Source organism: Melospiza georgiana, chromosome 1 (assembly GCF_028018845.1).
Source record: "Melospiza georgiana isolate bMelGeo1 chromosome 1, bMelGeo1.pri, whole genome shotgun sequence".
In the NCBI taxonomy this organism is placed as follows: domain Eukaryota; kingdom Metazoa; phylum Chordata; class Aves; order Passeriformes; family Passerellidae; genus Melospiza; species Melospiza georgiana.
In genome coordinates this window covers 46,470,500-46,488,288 of record NC_080430.1, presented here as the reverse complement: position 1 = coordinate 46,488,288, position 17,789 = coordinate 46,470,500, and the positions used below count along the sequence as shown (strand labels likewise).

General features: G+C 41.9%; 1 protein-coding gene across 1 annotated transcript in view; it reads right to left on the bottom strand.

Annotated features, from left to right (window-relative positions):
* Positions 1–17,420, bottom strand: part of AVL9 (AVL9 cell migration associated) — a 42,034-nt gene extending 24,614 nt beyond the window's left edge. The window contains exons 1-2 of the mRNA XM_058033526.1: positions 17,287–17,420; positions 1,597–1,717 (exon numbers count right to left, since the gene is read on the bottom strand). Coding sequence (XP_057889509.1) covers positions 1,597–1,717; positions 17,287–17,352 — 187 coding nt within the window. The 5' untranslated portion in view covers positions 17,353–17,420. The remainder of the gene's footprint in view (positions 1–1,596; positions 1,718–17,286) is intronic.
* Between the last annotated feature and the right edge of the window lie 369 nt (positions 17,421–17,789).

Sequence of the window (17,789 nt, the reverse complement as noted above, 5' to 3'; positions counted from 1 at the left end):
TTGAAAGGTTAGAGCAGTTCCTACCTCTGCCAAGCTAGATATCTACACCACCACCAGCACTACACTACCATAAAGAATTTGTGAAACCTAGTCTTACAGAAAATAATTAGTGTCTCTGTGCAAGTGCAAAATGAAAAAGAAAAGTATCTATAAAATATTACAAGAGAAAGACTTTTATGGCTTGAGATATACACACACACACTTATATACACACACACCTGCTGCTACTGCAAAAAAGTTGTTAAAGCCTAAGCAAAAGACAGTTGTCCTCTCCTTTCAAAACATGAGTGAAATCTTTTTTGAAATCAACTATTAATTTTTTGTTAGCTTCATAGTAAGAACATTAACAGGAGAGACAATCCCACATGCATTATGACCAACAGAGAGGGAGACTTCTTATAACAAAGCTTACCACTTTGATCAAGTTTATATTCTGGAGATCACCCTAGGGTTTTAGAAAATCTCTATGATGATTTCCTGTACCAAGTCATCCTCCTTGCACAAATGTAACTACCCATAGGCATTAGTTTAAAACTCAAAACCAGATATCTAATAAAGTTACAGTAAATGAAATACAATTATGATGAGAAAATCTATTTGCCTGGTTCAAGTTCATGTGTATTCTTGCCTACAAAACACAAGGATATATATTTCCCCTTTGTTGCCAACTCTTTTTTGTCCTTACAAAAAAATAAACATTTATATTCTTCTAGCACAGCAATAAAAATGCTCAAAGTTGAGTATTAACTGGAATGGTACTGAGACAAGAAAGAGCAGGTAAATGCAGCTGCATTTGATTTTCCTACGTTTGAATGTTGTCTGCTTTTTGTAATGTATTTAACAATGCAGAAATTCAGCAAAAATCGTGGCCCAGAGCAGTCAGAGACACTCTTAGTGCTGCTAGGAAAGATACTATTTTGATAAGCTTCTTTTGTTTCCAAATGAGATCTCCAAAAGCTGGACAATAAGGAAACTAAGTATATCATGTTAAAAAACTAAACAAATTAAAAGTAGCATTAAAGTGTTTCTGTGATTTTGCTGTTTAAAGTGACTTCCTTGTCTGCTGTGCAGAAAAAAAAAATGAAACAACTGGACACAAATAAAAATGTCAGGGGTAAACAGAATTGCTAATAAAGGAATAAATGCAATACTAAAAAAATTTAAAGTGCCACAAACTTGGTGGTGACTATATGCCAAATGGATATTTCTATCTTTATTCTGCCAACAAAAACCCTTTTAAAGCTCACACCAATATACTGACATGGCTTTCCACGACTTGTAGCTCATTTTTAAGCACCTCTAAATTAGTGGAGGAGTGTTTCTTCAACCTTCAAAGAACTTCTGAGAAAGCCACCAGCCTTGCTTTGTGCTAGAACTATGCAAAATTGATATGTAACCCTGAAGTTTTTACTAACATCTGGATGTAGGAGATACACCTTTACTTTCATCTAAAGGAATATATCACTGCTAATGTATTTTGCAACTTCAACAAAAAGTGCAAGAAGTAAAAAGAATCACTGATCAGTTGTTCAGATATCAGGTTTTTTCTTTGGGCTTCAGCAGAAGTACACACAGCTTTTCTCTCTCATTTCTCACCTTCCTGATAGTTGTGGGCGCCATCTGGTAAGGCAAGAAATGGCAAGTACTTCCATTCCTCTGGTAAACTGTGGCTGTCATGTCCTTCTCCAGGTTTTAGGGGAGGATAGGAAAATTCAACCTAAACAAACAAATGAAAACAAAGGGGAGAGAAAGAGAGAATACATTACAGTTACCATACAAGCAAGCCTCTATGATTCAGCCTAGCACTTTATTCCTATCAATATTATGGGGAAAAATGGTTTTCCTCCAACTAGCATTTCTTGTCTCTTCCTTCAATGCACCCACAGACTGACTTGTGTGGTTTAACTAACAGGCCTTGGGCAGATTTGGCTTTTAGAGTCTAATTCCTTTCCCTCAAGAGAAATGAAAAGAGATCTTCCAGCAGAAAACAGCACCCAAGAGCTGAATATCTTCTTCCCTGTGTGCACAGAGCCAGCAGCACATTGCCACACCTGCAACAACAGCAGGGGTCATTGCTGGGGCACACATATCCTGAAAGCAGATTTGACTTCCCAGCCCTTCAGGTGCTCATGACTGGGTAATGCTGACACATGCAGGCCTCTCTGTTACCCTGCAAGACATTGAATTGTCTCAGAAACTGTACTAACAGCAAAACACTGGTTCCTATATTTTTATGTCCCTGACTGCAACATTTTTTACACAATGCCCAAAAGTATCTCCTTTCTCTTTCACTAAGAAATCCTGCATTTCAATTTTGCCTTTCATTTAATTGCCATTGTCCTTTTTCCTAGAAATAGGGACAATCTTTCCATTTCTTGCACTACACTACACATCCACCACAGAACCCCACCATCAGCATCTTTACAGCGCAATCTTCTTTTCCTGTAGAGACCTCTCTGGTTTTCCAGCCACTTCCACCAACTCTCTTTCAGACAGCATTTCTTAATTCAGTGAACAAAGTCTAAGCACAGATTTCTCAGTAAAAGAAACTGTTTATTGATACTGCAACTTCTCTCCAAGGATATTTATTTAGTGAGCATAACTAGTGAGCTGTAAAATGTATGTACACATGGAAAAGAAAAAGCACAACAAAGCAAGCATATAAATAATACTTGATGGATAATAAAATAGTAATAATAAAATAGTAAAAATGAATAGTAGTAATAGAATAGTAATAATACTAATAATAACATCAAAAGAAAAAACCTGTGAAAGATGAGAGTACCAAGGAAAAGTGAAATTCTTCACCTTAACACACGATGTCACTGTCTGCAACTGTTGCCAACTTGACAAAAAGGTACAAAGGACAAGAAAACACCAGGAGAAATCAGCCTTGCTACTTGTATCAAATTCAAGTTTTCTTATTCCATGTTATGGTGGGTTGACCTTGTCTGGACACCCGGAGGCAACCAAGGCTGCTCTATCACCTTCCTCCTCATTTGGGTAAGGGACAGAAAATATAATGAAAGGCTCATGGGTTGAGCTAAGGGCAGGGAGGGCTCGCTGACCAGTCACTGTCACGGGCAAAACAGACTTGGCTTGGGGAAATTAACTTTATACAAATAAAACAAAGTAAGATAATAAGAAGTAAACCCAAATCTTGAAAATACTTTCTCCCCACCCTGGGGTGGGTTAATCCCTTCCTGGACTTAACTTTATTCCTGATTGTCTACCTCCTCCCCCAGCAGTGCAGAGGGACGGGAATGGCTCATGGTCAGTTCATCACATGACGCTGTCTCTGCTGCTGCCTCCTCCTCAGAGGGAGCAACCCTTCCCCTGCTCCAGCATGGGGGCCCTCCCCCAGCAGACTGCTCCATGAACTTCTCCCAAGTGAGTTCTTGCCACAGGCTGCAGTTCTTCATGAACTGCTCACCAGGGTGGGTCCCTTCCACAGAGTGCAGTCCCTCAGGAACAGATCCCAGTGCAGGTCCCCTCTGGGGTGACAAGTCCTGCCAGGAGCCTGTTCCAGCACAGGGTTCCCATGGGGCCACAGCCTCCCTCAGGCTTCTGCCTGCTCTGCCATGGGGGTGTCTACAAGGAGATCTCTGCTCCTCCATGGACCTCCCTGGGCTGCAGGGGGTCAGCCATGCCTTACTGTGGCCTTCATGGCAGCCCACAGGGGAATCTCTGCTCCCGGGCCTGGAGCATCTCCAGCCCTTCCTGCTTCACTGGCCTTGGTGTCTGCAGGGCTCTTTCTCTCACATACTCTCACTCCTCTCTTCTCTGGCTGTAATTTGCTGCTCTGCAATAACCTTCCTTCTCAAACACAGGAACCCAGAGGAGCTACCACCACCCCTGACGGGCACTGACCAGCCCTGAGTCTCTCCCTGGCTCTGTCAGACATGGAGGAAGCTTCTGGCAGCCTCTCAGAGAAGCCACCCCTGTAACCCCCTGTAACTATGAGGAATCCAGAGAGCCTTTTAAACAAAACATGCCCCTAAGAAAAAAAAAGATTTCTAAATGAGAGACAAACACTGGAATTAGCATCCATACAAGGAGCAGAGAAACTGTCTGCCACTTAGTATGCACATACAACCTGAGAATTCCCTGCTATCCTTTTCAAATCACCAAACTAAAATGGTAGATAAAATTAAAATGGTAGAAACGTCACATAAATGTCTGCAGTATCATACCTTTTGCTGATGTTCAGATTCAAAGTGGCTGGCTGAAAACAATGTTTACAAAATTATTACTAGAATCTTGCAGGAGTAACTTCAGCAATAAATATAGCACAGTTACTAAGTTTAAAACACAGATAGTCAAGGAGCATCTACACTTAGGTCCTGACTTGGGTATTTTATTTCACTGCATGGCCAACAGAGAGGGATTCAAATTCACCTCTGGAGGAGTTTCTTTCTAACAAATACAGAAGAAACCCTGAGTTCCCTTAGATTCCAGCAAATACCTTCAATGCATCGTTCCTGACAAGGAAACACTTTAAGGATTTAAGACATCATTGCTTCCAACCACCTTCAGAATTACCACTGTATTTTGCACTGCAGCCAAATAATGAATTAGGAGACAAATTTAAAGGAAAGATGGGTAAGAGGACTCAAGCTCCATGAAAAACATGTATTCAGTAAGGAACACTCCTTTTTAAAGAGCAGAATAAAGCTGAGAAATCTGGCTCCTGTGTTCTTTATAGAGTGTGAAATTTGTCGAAGAACTACTTTGTTCCAGCTCACAATATGCTATCAACACCTCTGTTGCTATCAGATAATCCCAGCAACAGGGATTTCTGCAGGTTCTGTCAGTTCCAAATTCACGAAATTGTACAGGCATTAATAACACTGATGATAATCTTGTTTTCTATTAGTTGTCTTCTTTCAAAAACCGGTTTGATTATAAATCTCTGTATGCATGTGTGTGTATATGAGAGAAGATTACAAAAGCAATTTTAGTTTTGATTTGCCTGAGTTAAGTGGCCTTAAATACTCTATTTTACACTTTATGATAGTCCTGATTTACATTATGACATACTATTATTTCTCCTCCTCCCCAAGAGGATCCATATAGGACATACCCTGGTTTCTAAGGAGGAACCACATTCACGTCATTTAATAGAATTGCTGCTGGCTGAAGTACCCAAAGCATGGAAGTAACAAAGAAACAGGAAAAGGAACAATCCAACAGCAGGAAGAGCAGGCAATGCCCTGAAGCACTTCTTTCCATCCTTCCTCCAACTTAACAGTTCCCAGTGATGAGAAAGTTTGACTTTTTGATATCAAATAAGCAGTCATTGCAGGTGGGAGTCATGTCAGCTGAGTGTATGTCAAAAAGCAAGATCTCCGAGGCAGTTTTCTTAAGCATTCTGCAAAGTCAGAGGAAACAAACACCTGCAGAGGGTGATTCATCTGATCTGTTTCTTTTGACCATCTCTGAAGAGAGCTAGCTCTAAGTCTAATTTGCAGATGACTGACTTAATGCAAATGAAACTCACCCTAACTGTTCCCCATCCTCTAGATGTTCTGCTTGATTTCTCCAGCTCAATTTGCAGACTTGCATCAATTGCAGTTAGGAATCCTTTGCACGGAAAGAAACCATTATTTCAAAACCAAAGTGCTATAAGAATATTGAGCAGCCTTCAAAAATGGCTAAAACCTCATAGTTTTTGAAAATTAACTGAGCAGTGCACATGTATAGAGGTGGCAATAATGGGGTAAACAGAATTTCAGTTCTATCAGTTCTGAGTTTTCAAACAACTAGAGTCTCAGCAAAACCCTTCCCAGCCTGTGTGTGCAAATTACAGAGCAGTGCTCCTAGGGAAGGCAACTTATAAAGTTATATTCTTATCATTTTCCATCTTAAACCCAAGACAAACCATGACATGGGGAAGAGATGGGACTACTGAAGAGACCTGTCTCATACCTCTTTTTCACTCTCTTCACAGAATGAAGAAAGAGGAGCTCATTTTTTATTTAAATATAACGGCTTGTGATGTAAATCCATCCACATATGCATGTGCATGCATAAACATGCACTTAAATGTCCCTGTCACTTAAATGTCATTAATATATGTATCACTACACAAATGCCTGCAAATATGAGAAATAAAATGTAAAAGCCCAGTGGTCAACAGGAACAAAGATATACACACAAGTTTTTAGAGCTGACTGCCAGAGAAAATTTTACAGGTTTTTGCCACCTTAATTGAATTAAAGAAGACTCCTCAACAAGATGAAATTCAATTCAAAGCTGAACTCCTGAGAGACTTCAAAATAAACTACATAAAACATGAACTAGTATCTCCATGCATTTCTTCCTCTTCCAAGTGTCAGGGATCTCCGTTCCAGCTGGAAATATTGGTCAGGCCTGTCAAGGGGTTTTGATGGCAATGCTTTTTGCCTGTGCAAACTGTCATGTTCTCTAAGCAGATGGGTCCTGATGGATTTCAGAACTACAAACAACACAGAATATTGTCTTGAGGTTTAGGGGAGAAATAAATAACTGTGCTCTTCACTACACAGAATACTTCAACTCTTGTAAATCATCAAGATTGATTATTAAAATAAAATCTAGTTTATAAGAACTCCTTAAACAGAAGTACAACTGAATTTCTGGAACTAACATTTTTTATTTTTCTGGAATTCTGCTGCATTAACTAACCTTTAAAATGCAGTTTGCATTGAACCTAACAGTTTGGATGCAAAGCACCAATGAACACACAATTCTAGTGGGGAGAAAAAAAAAATCAAAGCAATTTGGTTTTGTTCCTTCTCTTTAAAGGTACTTCCTAGCCAGAATAAATTTACTACACATTCATTAAGTCACAGTAAGAAAACATGAGGGCAGACAAGGAAAAATACATTTAAGTTTCTACGTCTAGGAATTAACATGATAGTTGTTTAAGAAAAATGCATTGATAGTGTCTTTGACTAAATTGCAAGTACACAATAAGAAGAGAGGTTTAAAAAGGACACTGATAAAAAAGGGATTTCCAAATATATGGGCATGTCCAGCTAAACTACTGCACTCAAACATTTGACAGGCAGTTGGCATTAATTTTACACTCAGGTAAGCTTGTTCTCCTTATCTGTGAAAATTGCTTGTTAATCAAAGTAGAATCATCAGTGAGCACCAAACAGTGATAATTTAAAATGTTCTAGCAAGTCAGTATAACCTTCCCACCCTGCTCACTTCATCTACTATCACATTTGAATTATAGTCACAATATAAGGTCTCCATTTTAGTATAACAGGTATTTTGGTAGATTTATCTTCAGATAAGTTATGAAAAAACATCTGGACCCAAGTAAGTTTTTGCATTGATACAATGGAGAGATTATTTAATCTCTAAAAAATCTGACATCTTTAGAATGACAGTGTTATTTAAAGACTCAGGATACTTTCAGTAAGTTATAGAATCTAATTTACAGGAAGCAAATCCATTCCATCCTCTAAACAATTGCTTTGATTTCTCCCATTGCTTCAACTGCAAAAAACAGGTTGGATAATTGCTTGAAATGAAGAAAAGGAGATCAGCAGAACCCACTAATTACATTTCTATTTAGAGAATCTTTTCCTTTCAAAAATCCTTACAACACAATTAATTTCAAGGATACCAGCCCTCCTCTCCAAAAAAGAAAGGCAGAAGTATGCTAAAGAGAGTATAACTATGCAGCAGTAATCAAAAAACCCCAATAGATAAAAATTACACCTAAAACTTGATACCTCTTTATAAATAAGTCAGTATTTGTTCTTCACTCAAAGTAGGGATTTCTAAAATCAGTTTTCATAATTTATTAGTCCTAGCATAGCCAGACCCAGAGAACAGCACAGCAATGACCTTATCTGAGTCACCATAACAACTGCAGCACACAGCCAAATGAAAATCTAAGAGCATTGTTTGTCTTTCAGCACTAAGAACTATTTATTACTTATGTAACAATTGAATTTAAATTACAAACTTCCCCCATTTTTGCACAGCAGAACCTACAGATCAGGATCTGCAAGCTGAAGAGCCCATTCACATTACAATAATGCCTGTGCAGTAATATAATGACGTCTAACAGCGGAGTTTTAAATATATGTTATAGATTTATATAAATATGAATATTTGTAACTACTATGTATAATACATGTATATATGCATGCAAAAATATATATGAAGTATACATATAATATATACTTATATAAATATATATTTTAAATACACTATATACACAAATAGCAACAGCAAAAGAAATCCCTGTATTAGCAGGAGGCAGGGCATAGTTGCTTCTATCCTTTCATCTCCTGAAGCTGGTACTTGCTCACATTTCCATACTGCTAAAGCCATAGAGTGGCCACTTACACAAGTTTTAAGGCACCATCTGTAGGCACAATATCACCATTCAAATTTGCTTCAAAACCTCTGACTAGGTTAGCAAAGCTCTGACTCTTACTGAGGCCCTTAAAAGATAAAATAACCTGAAACACCAAAACCTTTGTTTTCAATGCCACGCTAGCATGTATTCTAAGCACTCTTTCCAATTATTTAACACTTTATTTCTATAGTCATAGAGTTCAAGCCCTATATCAATACTGTGCTTTGGAAGTTTGGCTCTTATTAGTCTCTTCAAAGAGACACACACACTCTGCCCAGAAAAAGAACTTAATACTACTGCAACCATTCCAGCCAAGGGGACTTGCTAGGGAATTCTGTGCCATGAAGACAAGGTTTATACATTACAGAAAGCAAGAACTCATACAAGATGAATTCTGGCAAGAGAGAGCAGCTTCCCTGACTAAACAAGCGAGGGCACCCCAATCTCTACCCCTAACAAAGATGCCTGTCCAACCCAGCAGCCAGGGCAGACTGGAGTCAGCAGCAGCCAATTGTTCACCCACAGATCAGCTCTTAATGCCCATCTTGGTGCCCCCTGGCTCTTGATGAGCACACCCAGCCACAAGGACTGTGGCATTTCCCCTCTCCAGGGACAGCACTCACAGCTCACACGAGACTCAGGCATGCAGCCTTTCCTCAGCTCGGCCGTGGCTCCAAAGAGCAAGGAGGTGGCAACAAGTTGACAAATGCTACACTGAATCCACCTTCCCCCGGGAAAATGTAAGGACCAGGACAGCCAGCACACTTCTAAGCACTTGGACTCATGGGTTTAGAAACAGCCATTGAGTGTCACACACCCAGCACCTACTGCTGAACCAATGCAGTCCAAGCGAGCCATCACTTGGCCTTAGGAGCCAACAAGCATTCAGGCTCTTTGCCACAGGACATCTGAAGGGCCCAGAACTGCTCTTAGTCAATTTGCTCCTTCCTCACAAGTTTTAACATCAGAATTACTCCTGAGAGGCAGCAAATCTGGTTCACTGCCACACACGAGGCTGAGAAGGTGCACAAACACAGTAACACAATGAAGCACAGAACACACCACTCTGCTCTCAGTGACCCCAAGGAAGCAGGCAGCCAGCCCCATGTCCTGCCCCCCGGCAGGCTGGGGCAGCAAGGAACTTGCTTTCACATCTTGTACCCACCACAACTTGCTTTGCTTTTAGAAACAGCATGCTGCCTAGGGGTATTAATTCAGCACCTCATACAAGCTATAAAATGGATTACCAAAATTAGGCACAGATCATCAATTCAGGTGATATTAGGACAGGGAACACAAAGTGGAGACCTGCAAGTTCCAATTTACTCCCGCTGGAGTGACCTCTGTTCAGTGATTTTATAGCTTTGAACCTCCCTCTATTCTACCTGTATGTAAATTACATTGCCACCTCTAGTGCTAAGAGCCCAAGTCACTGTCTGAAAACATTCTGAACAGGGAAATGAAAGGTGCAGCAGAAGTACAGAAATACATGCTTTATTGACTTGGCATTCATTCACTTATTCAAGAGAAAGGCTGAGATTCCTGGCACAGGATATTTAAATAACCAGTCAGATGTTAAGACACAAACAAAGAACAGACAAATCATAAGATGAAAGTTAAGTGTGGTGACTATGGGAAGCATTACATAACTGCAAATGGGTATTCAGGAACCTTCTCTCAACTTGCATATCAGGGCAACTATGGAAAAAATATCCAGTATGGAATCCTTCCTTCAGTATGGAATATTTCACTTCCCGGGCAGCACTTCACAGAAGCGACTGCAGGATTATCAAAGTAAAGGGTTCTTTGAAAAACTAGACAAAGAAACAAAATAAAGAAACAAACTAATCAACCATACCACAAAGTTTTTCTTGAACACTGAACACCAAGTATTATATAAGTGGATTCAACAGTTATGCAAAAAATGGAACTCATCATTAACGCTACACAAGAGATCAGAATCTGCAGTATTGTTTACAGAAGTACATGTGTACCAGCAATTCATTGTGTATTTAAAATTATTAGCACCCCATGCCAATTAGAGTAGCCTTACAAATAAAAGCTAAAAGCCTCTTTAAAAGTTACACACTGTTGAGCATAAAATCCACATATTTTAGACAAAAGATTAATCTTTGATACTTGATGTATGCTATGATTAACTTTATTAGAAGATTTCATGCTCATAGTGGTCCTTTAAAGTGCTTTAATATTATTAAAGCAGGGAACAAAATCAAAGGAATTGTGCTAATGTTTATAGGTTATCATCAATAGAAATAGGAACAAAGCAATTCAGCTTGATTCCAGCTTAGTTCCTTTTCAACTTATTTTTGTTTCTGTTGTTCCATTAACAAGATCTTGTTTAATCACTAGACAAGATTACCTATTGCATAATACCTGCATGCTGTGCTCCCCTGAAACAAAGACACTGGGAATTTAAACACAACAAAGCATACACTTCACTTGCATGTTTAAGAGCATCAAGCACATCTAAGAGAATCACAGCAACTACTGGAGTGACAAAGATCAGGAAGGGAAAAAAATAATTCTCCAGTAAAGCAGAGTCTTAGAAGAAAGGCAGCAAACAAAACAGGGACTAAGACAGGCTGGAAAGTTTTCCCCTGAAACTTCCCACCCATGGAATCTATGGAAGAGAACAACTTCAGTATTTCCCTCTTAAAAAAACATGCTACAATCAAGAGTGCAGCAGACCTGGAAATGTGGGCAGGTTCACAAGAGCTGATAAGAAGCGCAGACTGACCTTGCTCATTATTTAGACATCTCCCAATCCTCCAAAGTCAAGCCTAAGTTGCCAACATTTCTGCTCAAAGACACCTCCTTCCCAGGCACCTGGGAAAAAGGCCATGTGCACAGACTGCTCAGGCCATGTCAGGTGCCAATTTCTGCAGATCACAACAAGCACCACCTTCCAGAGCTCAAGTATTTGAAGCTCTCAAATGATGAAGATCACATACACAATCCAGGAAGAATTAAAGGACATTCTCCCCTCTCAGGTATTATATTCAGGCTCCTCTCTTAAACTGGGTATCAGCTGTTTCATTCCTGATCTTAGGTTTCCTTTGCATGCCAAGAAGAAAACCTCTGGTCAGGCAAGAGAGGGGGACTGCTCTTCAAGCACAGTCCACACAAAAATAGTCTCACACATACAAGCACTCAGACACTACTTTGGAGGAAGCAGGCATCACATTTATGCTATGAAGTTCAGTACCTTGAAGATCCTTACAGCAAACTTTAGGATTCCATGGAAATTTGCCTTTTGGTATTTACAGTAATCCCTTGCCATGTCTGTGGGAGTTTGAAACGTCATTCTCCACAGAAGTACAGAGAAGTGGGTCAGGATACACTGCCGTTATTTCACAGATCAAAGATCTCAGGCAAACAAAACCGACCGGCAGTGCGAGCACTCCAGGACACACATGGCACTTCCTCATTTTCCTACCACTCACAATCCAATTTTTTTCCCACATCACAGTAAGAAATGCATATATTAAAGAGAGCCAAGAGTAAAGTGGAATAATTTTAAGCTCTTAAGAGGGTACATGAGACAATGGTCACCTGCTGCACAAGGTCAGCAGTGATGTGCTCAACTGCTCAGTTGAGCAAGTGCAAAAAAGGTGGGCCTTGCAGCAAATAAAGTGAGATTCTGTATGGCCTCACTGCTGGTGACACAGTGCCCGAGTTCACTCAGGTGTGATTAGCTCAGAAGCCTTGCAGCATCAGGAGAAGGCAGGTCAAGCACTGCAGCAGCAAAAGGACCATGCCCTATCTCAGCAACCAGCCAGGGGGTTTACAGGGATTTGTACCTAGCTCTCCTACCCACAGGTTTTTCCAGCTTTGCTGAAATGTTTCCGTCCTCTCCTTTACAAATACATCAGCTCTCATTTTAACTCTGCCTTCAAAATGAATTATTTCTAGAGTACTCGTGATATTTTAAGTCCTGCTACACCCTCAGAGACTATTATCTCTCTGCTTCTCCATGTAAATAAAGCTTGGAGACAGAGCTCAAGTGACGGTCACAGCACACGTGATCACAACGGGAGAACTGCACCTCAGGACTTTCAGTCTTCTACCATGACTATAAATCAAAGGTCTTTCCATGTATTTTCTAGTTCAGGTCTGTACAAGTTGCATTTTTGCTTAAGACTTTTATTACAAGGTAGGTAAGGACCTTCCACACTAGTTAATGCTTTCAAAAATTAAAGCGTTGTAAGGCAAATCAGGTGCTTTATCACTTGCTTGTAATGAGGGAAAGTATTTCATTATTCCAAAAAAAAGCTTTCTCCTTTTTTGCTCTGAAATCACTAGTCACTCACTACTACAGTTCCTCAAAACTACTGAGGAATTTGTTTTCAGCTGCTCCAGTAGAAAGGTACAATTAGTCCTGAATCACTTGCCACTCTACACTGCAGCAGATGAACAGAACCTGCTGCAGTAGGTAATGAGCTGAGCAGCTACAGACACCCCAAAACACATCACACCATTTCTGTGGCAGACTTACCTGACTGTCACTTTGTGCCCCAATGCTTTTGTGCCTTGAGTCCTACAGAGCCTGAGAAGTGTGCAGAACTCCTACTACACCAAAACTGTTTCACATTTACGGGCAAGAGTTTGAGCAACTATGAAGCACTGGTTTTGCTGTTACTTTTTCCTGAGGCTATTCCTCTTATCCATAGCAAAGAGGAATCAAAAAAGGAATTTTTAATGTTTGTAATTTCATTTCAGATGCATAAAGACCATGATTGAATGCATACTGCCCATGAGTTCTGCCCACTGTGGGACATTTACTATTTAATGACTCACTGAGGAAGGTTCCCATAATAAGTCAGCCAGCACTTACAAAGCCAAGAAACTTGTCACCACTCCTGCTTCCTGCCAATTGCCATTCCCTTCCTTAATGGGCCTGTTGAAAGTGTGTCAAACACTAGGTGGACCTAGCAGTTTGTAGCCAAGTTTCTCCTCCCATTCTCTGGACACTGCCATAACTACCTCTAATCCTTAGCAGAGACAGCAACCAGCACTGTTTGCATATCTCCTTGGATTCACAGTTCAACTCAGTAACTACTAAGGGGTCCAAAGAAACAGCATGGCAATCTGCTCATGTAGACAAACAAAAGCCTGCAGGTTCTCCAAACATTTACTCCATACTTGCTAGAGAAAACTCCTCCCAATGTGTTCACAACTTTTAGTGCTTTCCTTTTCAGATAACAGAAAGCCTTCCCAACAGTGAGTGGCAACTCCCAAGCTTTTAACAACTGCCTAGGTAACTGGATCTCCAGACTTAACAATGTACACATGGAAAAACTTCACTTTGTATCTTACATTCCAGCAAAAATGACCCCCAGTTAAACAGTCACCCCTTGAAAGGAGCATGAGGAACAATTGTGGCATTCATATTCCCAGTCCAAAGGCACACAGAGATTCTCTGACTCTCCTCTTTCAAAAACAAACGCATATGGATTGTTTTTCAAGTCTGTGAAAGAAAAAGATATTCCTATACATTTCCAAACGGCACATCAAAGCCTTTACATGATACACACTTTAAGTTAACCAAAAGGAAGAGCTGTACATTTCAAGTGATGAAGCTTCAGAAGCAAAGGCAGCTAATGAAAGAACCTAGCATCAAGAAATCCATAGAAATCCTAACCTCACATGCATTTCCTAGTAAGACTACAGAGAAAAGAGGTGGGAACAGAAACTGAAAGGAGCCTTCTCAGGCAAACCAGGTGGATTCCTGTTAGGCAGCCTAGCTCTATGATCTTTCCATCTTAAGCTTTCCAAATTCACTCTGAGTGATGTCCATTTGAGCACTGCTGTAGTGCTCCTTGCTTTTCTGCACTTCACAGTTCCAGTATGCAGTCTGCAGCACATGCTCAGACAGTTCCTATCCACTGGTTCTTGTGCCAACACTCATTTAGATTAAACATGTGGTTTCTCTTCCTCATGGTTAACTTTCCAACAGTTCTTGGAATGCAACTACATGTAAGGCAGTGTTTCAATGAACACTTCAAAGGCCATTATCAATACTTTAAAGGTCATTGAGAGCAGCCCTGTGGAGAAGGATTTGGGGGTGAGGGTTGACCAAAAACTCAACATGAGCCAGACACGTGCACTTTGCACATTGTAGCCAAGAGAGCCAACCACATCCTGGGCTGCATCCTAAGGAATGTGGCCAGCACGTCAAAAGATGTGATTCACCCTCACTGGTCCTCTAGTGCCCTTGTGTCTGTCCTCTGCAGCTGTGCATCTGGCAAACAGAACCTGTGAAACAACTACCTCAAAAGCAACCCACCAAAACAAGGCTTGCTTTTCTGGTCACCTCAGTTCCCCATTTCAGCTTCCCACAACTGCCTCTGCTCACCAGTTGTGAAGAGGCAGGAGAGGAAAAGGGAAGAATGTTCCCGTACCTACAGAGGTGAATGCAGCCTCCAAATCTACTTTGCTAGCCCAGCTAGGGAAGCTCTTCTACATTCTCCTTTAATACAGACTGCCCAGGGACTATCTCATCCAGTTCTGAAAGAGAGAATTCAAATCCCTTTCTCTGAAAAGTGGATCAGAATTTACATGCATTGATAAACATTTTATCACACAATAGGATTACATACATTGCCATTCTTGCCCTCAAATCACACTACTTTGGTGACTTAGCCTTGATCACATGTGGTCTCATTTCTCTTCCAGGCATTTCTCTGTGTCAATTCCCAAGTTTATACTGTTATTACTTATTCCCATTGCACAACTTCATAAGGCACCCCACTTTTATCAATCCAGTATTCCTTATTGTCCAGCTCTTGCACAACTTTCCAGTACTTCCTTTGAAATACTGATTCCTCAAGTTTGCCTATCATAGTTCAACTTCATGGTGTAAACAATACCAGCACCACTTTTAATCTTGAGAAACACTTCTTGCAAGTACCTTTAAAACCAATGGTTCCTCTTCTGACTCAAATCTGTTTCTGCTTCCTCTCCTTCATACTACTCTTTACCCAAGTACCAGCTCTTGCACTAATTCTCTTGTATCTCTGCCTTAAGAATAAGTGTGATCTGTTATCAAGTTCCCAGCAGATTAGAGCAACTCCATTTCTTTCACAGAGAAAGGAATTCAATCACTTATTCTTACAAAAGATGCAGGTCAGTCAAGCATGATCTATCTTTAGCAAATGCACATAGGACTCAGTCTACTTAGTTTCATGTTGTTAATTAATTCTTTCCTTCACAAATTCCCTGGAGTCTTGCATACTACTGATGTCAAACTCATTAGGCTATAGCTGTGCCACTCCTCACCTCCAGCTCTTTCAGGAAACGTTCTCCAGAGTTCAGTAAAAAATCTGCCAAGTCAGAAGTAGGATACATTTAAAATTAGATTCAAGCCTGATTGTGGTTCTACTGCTGTCACTTTATTCCTGCAGTTCTCCTCCCTGTGACTCAGCTACCTTGTCCCCTTCCCAAACTGACTTCCTCTCCAGCTGCTCCACATCATTTCTTGAGATAAAGAAAACTTCAGTTCAGAGGTATTCCAACCTAATTTTTGACAACACTTCAAAATGAACTTCTATAAACATTTTACTGGCAATAAAAAAAAAATCAATGCTACTAATTTATAGTTTAGCGGTTTGTTTGGGGTTTTTTCCTTTTTTTTCCTTGCATCAACACCACTTAATGTGCAATAAAATTAATATACACTCCAGAAGAACAGAAGAAACAAAAGCCTAGTCTTTTCCAAGAGGCCAACAACAAGGAGAGGGCAAAAATATGCTCTTCCTCCTACAGATATCCAACTAAGGCTCATCTTGTAACAGTGTTTGACAAGAAAGTGCCTGATAAATATCACAAACCTCACAACCCAGATGATCTAATTACTTCACAGGAACTGATCCTGCGACCATCCACATGTGAACAGCACCCAGACACCCTGAGGAGAAAGGATGCACTTGAAAACCATGCACATGAACACAAACTCATGAAATTGAGTTACTGCACCTTAGCCTCTGAGGAATTGCGCTTGGATTTTTTGTTGAAGCAATAATTTAATTCTCAGCTATCTTGTGTGGAATGTGTTTATGTCAGATGAACCCTTGTGTAACAACAGCCATCACATTGATTATGTCTTAGCAATTTTTATAAATGCCAAGAACTCACTACGGAAGAAGACTCACTGGAAATCCAACATTATGTCTATCTGCTCTTGTCATAGCAAAGCAACTGTGTGGGCAGCCCAGCTGGGCAATCGCATCTCCTGCTTCAAGGGTTAAAAAAAATTTAAAACAACCACAACATAAACCAGCTATGAAATACATGACATAAAATCCTTCTACCTTACAGGCCACATGAAGCAGTCAAGCATCTATGAAAGCAGGGAAGAGACAGGCAAAGAAAACTTAAATCCAGGACAGGCTTATTACCCTGGGGCTGTTTGGTACAAGATATACCTGAGCACTCAGTGATGGGTCGGCAGGGATAGAGGAAGGTAGATTAAAACACCATTTGGAGTCTTTTCCTCAGGATTCTCTGTCTGAACGCATCAAGCACGCACGACTCGAAACAGACACGGTGCCACGGTGCCCCTCACTCCCGGAGCTCCGCCTCGCTGCCGGCGGAGCGCCGAGGCGGGGCGGGAATGGAGGCAGCTCCACGACCACGAACTGCCCGGGGCGAGCCGAGTCACGGCCCAGCCAGGCATCCCCCGGCCGGGGGAGGCCGCGGCCAAGCGGGGCCTCGCCGGCTCCCAGCCCGTCCTTCACCGCCCCCTGAGCAGAGCGAAGCCCCCCGGCCCCGCGGGACGCGCCCCTCCGGCGGCGGCTCCCGCAGCCGGGCAGGCGCCGCTCGGCGCGGGGGAGGGGACCGCGGGAGGGCCGGCAGGAAGCAGGAGCGGAGCGGAGAGGCGAGGGACACCCGCACCCCCTCACCTGGCAGCCCTTCTTGTGGTGGAAGCCCACCACCACGATGTGCAGCACCGGGCCCCGCTTCTCCATGGAGCAGCCCGGCGATGGCCGCGCCGGAGGATGCCGCCGTGCCCGGGCTCTCGCTCCGCCCCCCGGGGTCCGGCGGGGACGCAGCCCCGGCCGCCTGCGCTTCCGCACCGCCGGCCCGGGAGGGCGGGCACGGCCCTCAGCGCCGCCCTCCGCCCAACCCTCCCGGAGCTCAGGGCTAGCCAGCGTGGGAAAGGAGTCTGCGGTCGGCGAGTGCCGGTCCTACGGATTAGTGGCAGCCCAGAGAGAAGGCTGGGGGCTGTCTCAGTACAGTTTAGTCAGGTTGGTGGGTGAAGGTTAAGACTGAGGAAAAAAATCAAGGAAAGGCTTCTTCCCTCAAGGGGGGAACCTCCAAGAGGAGAAGGCTCAGGGGGCTCCTCATGGCTCTCTACAAGCCCCTGAAAGGAGGCTGTACCCATGCGGGGCCGGTCTCTTCTACC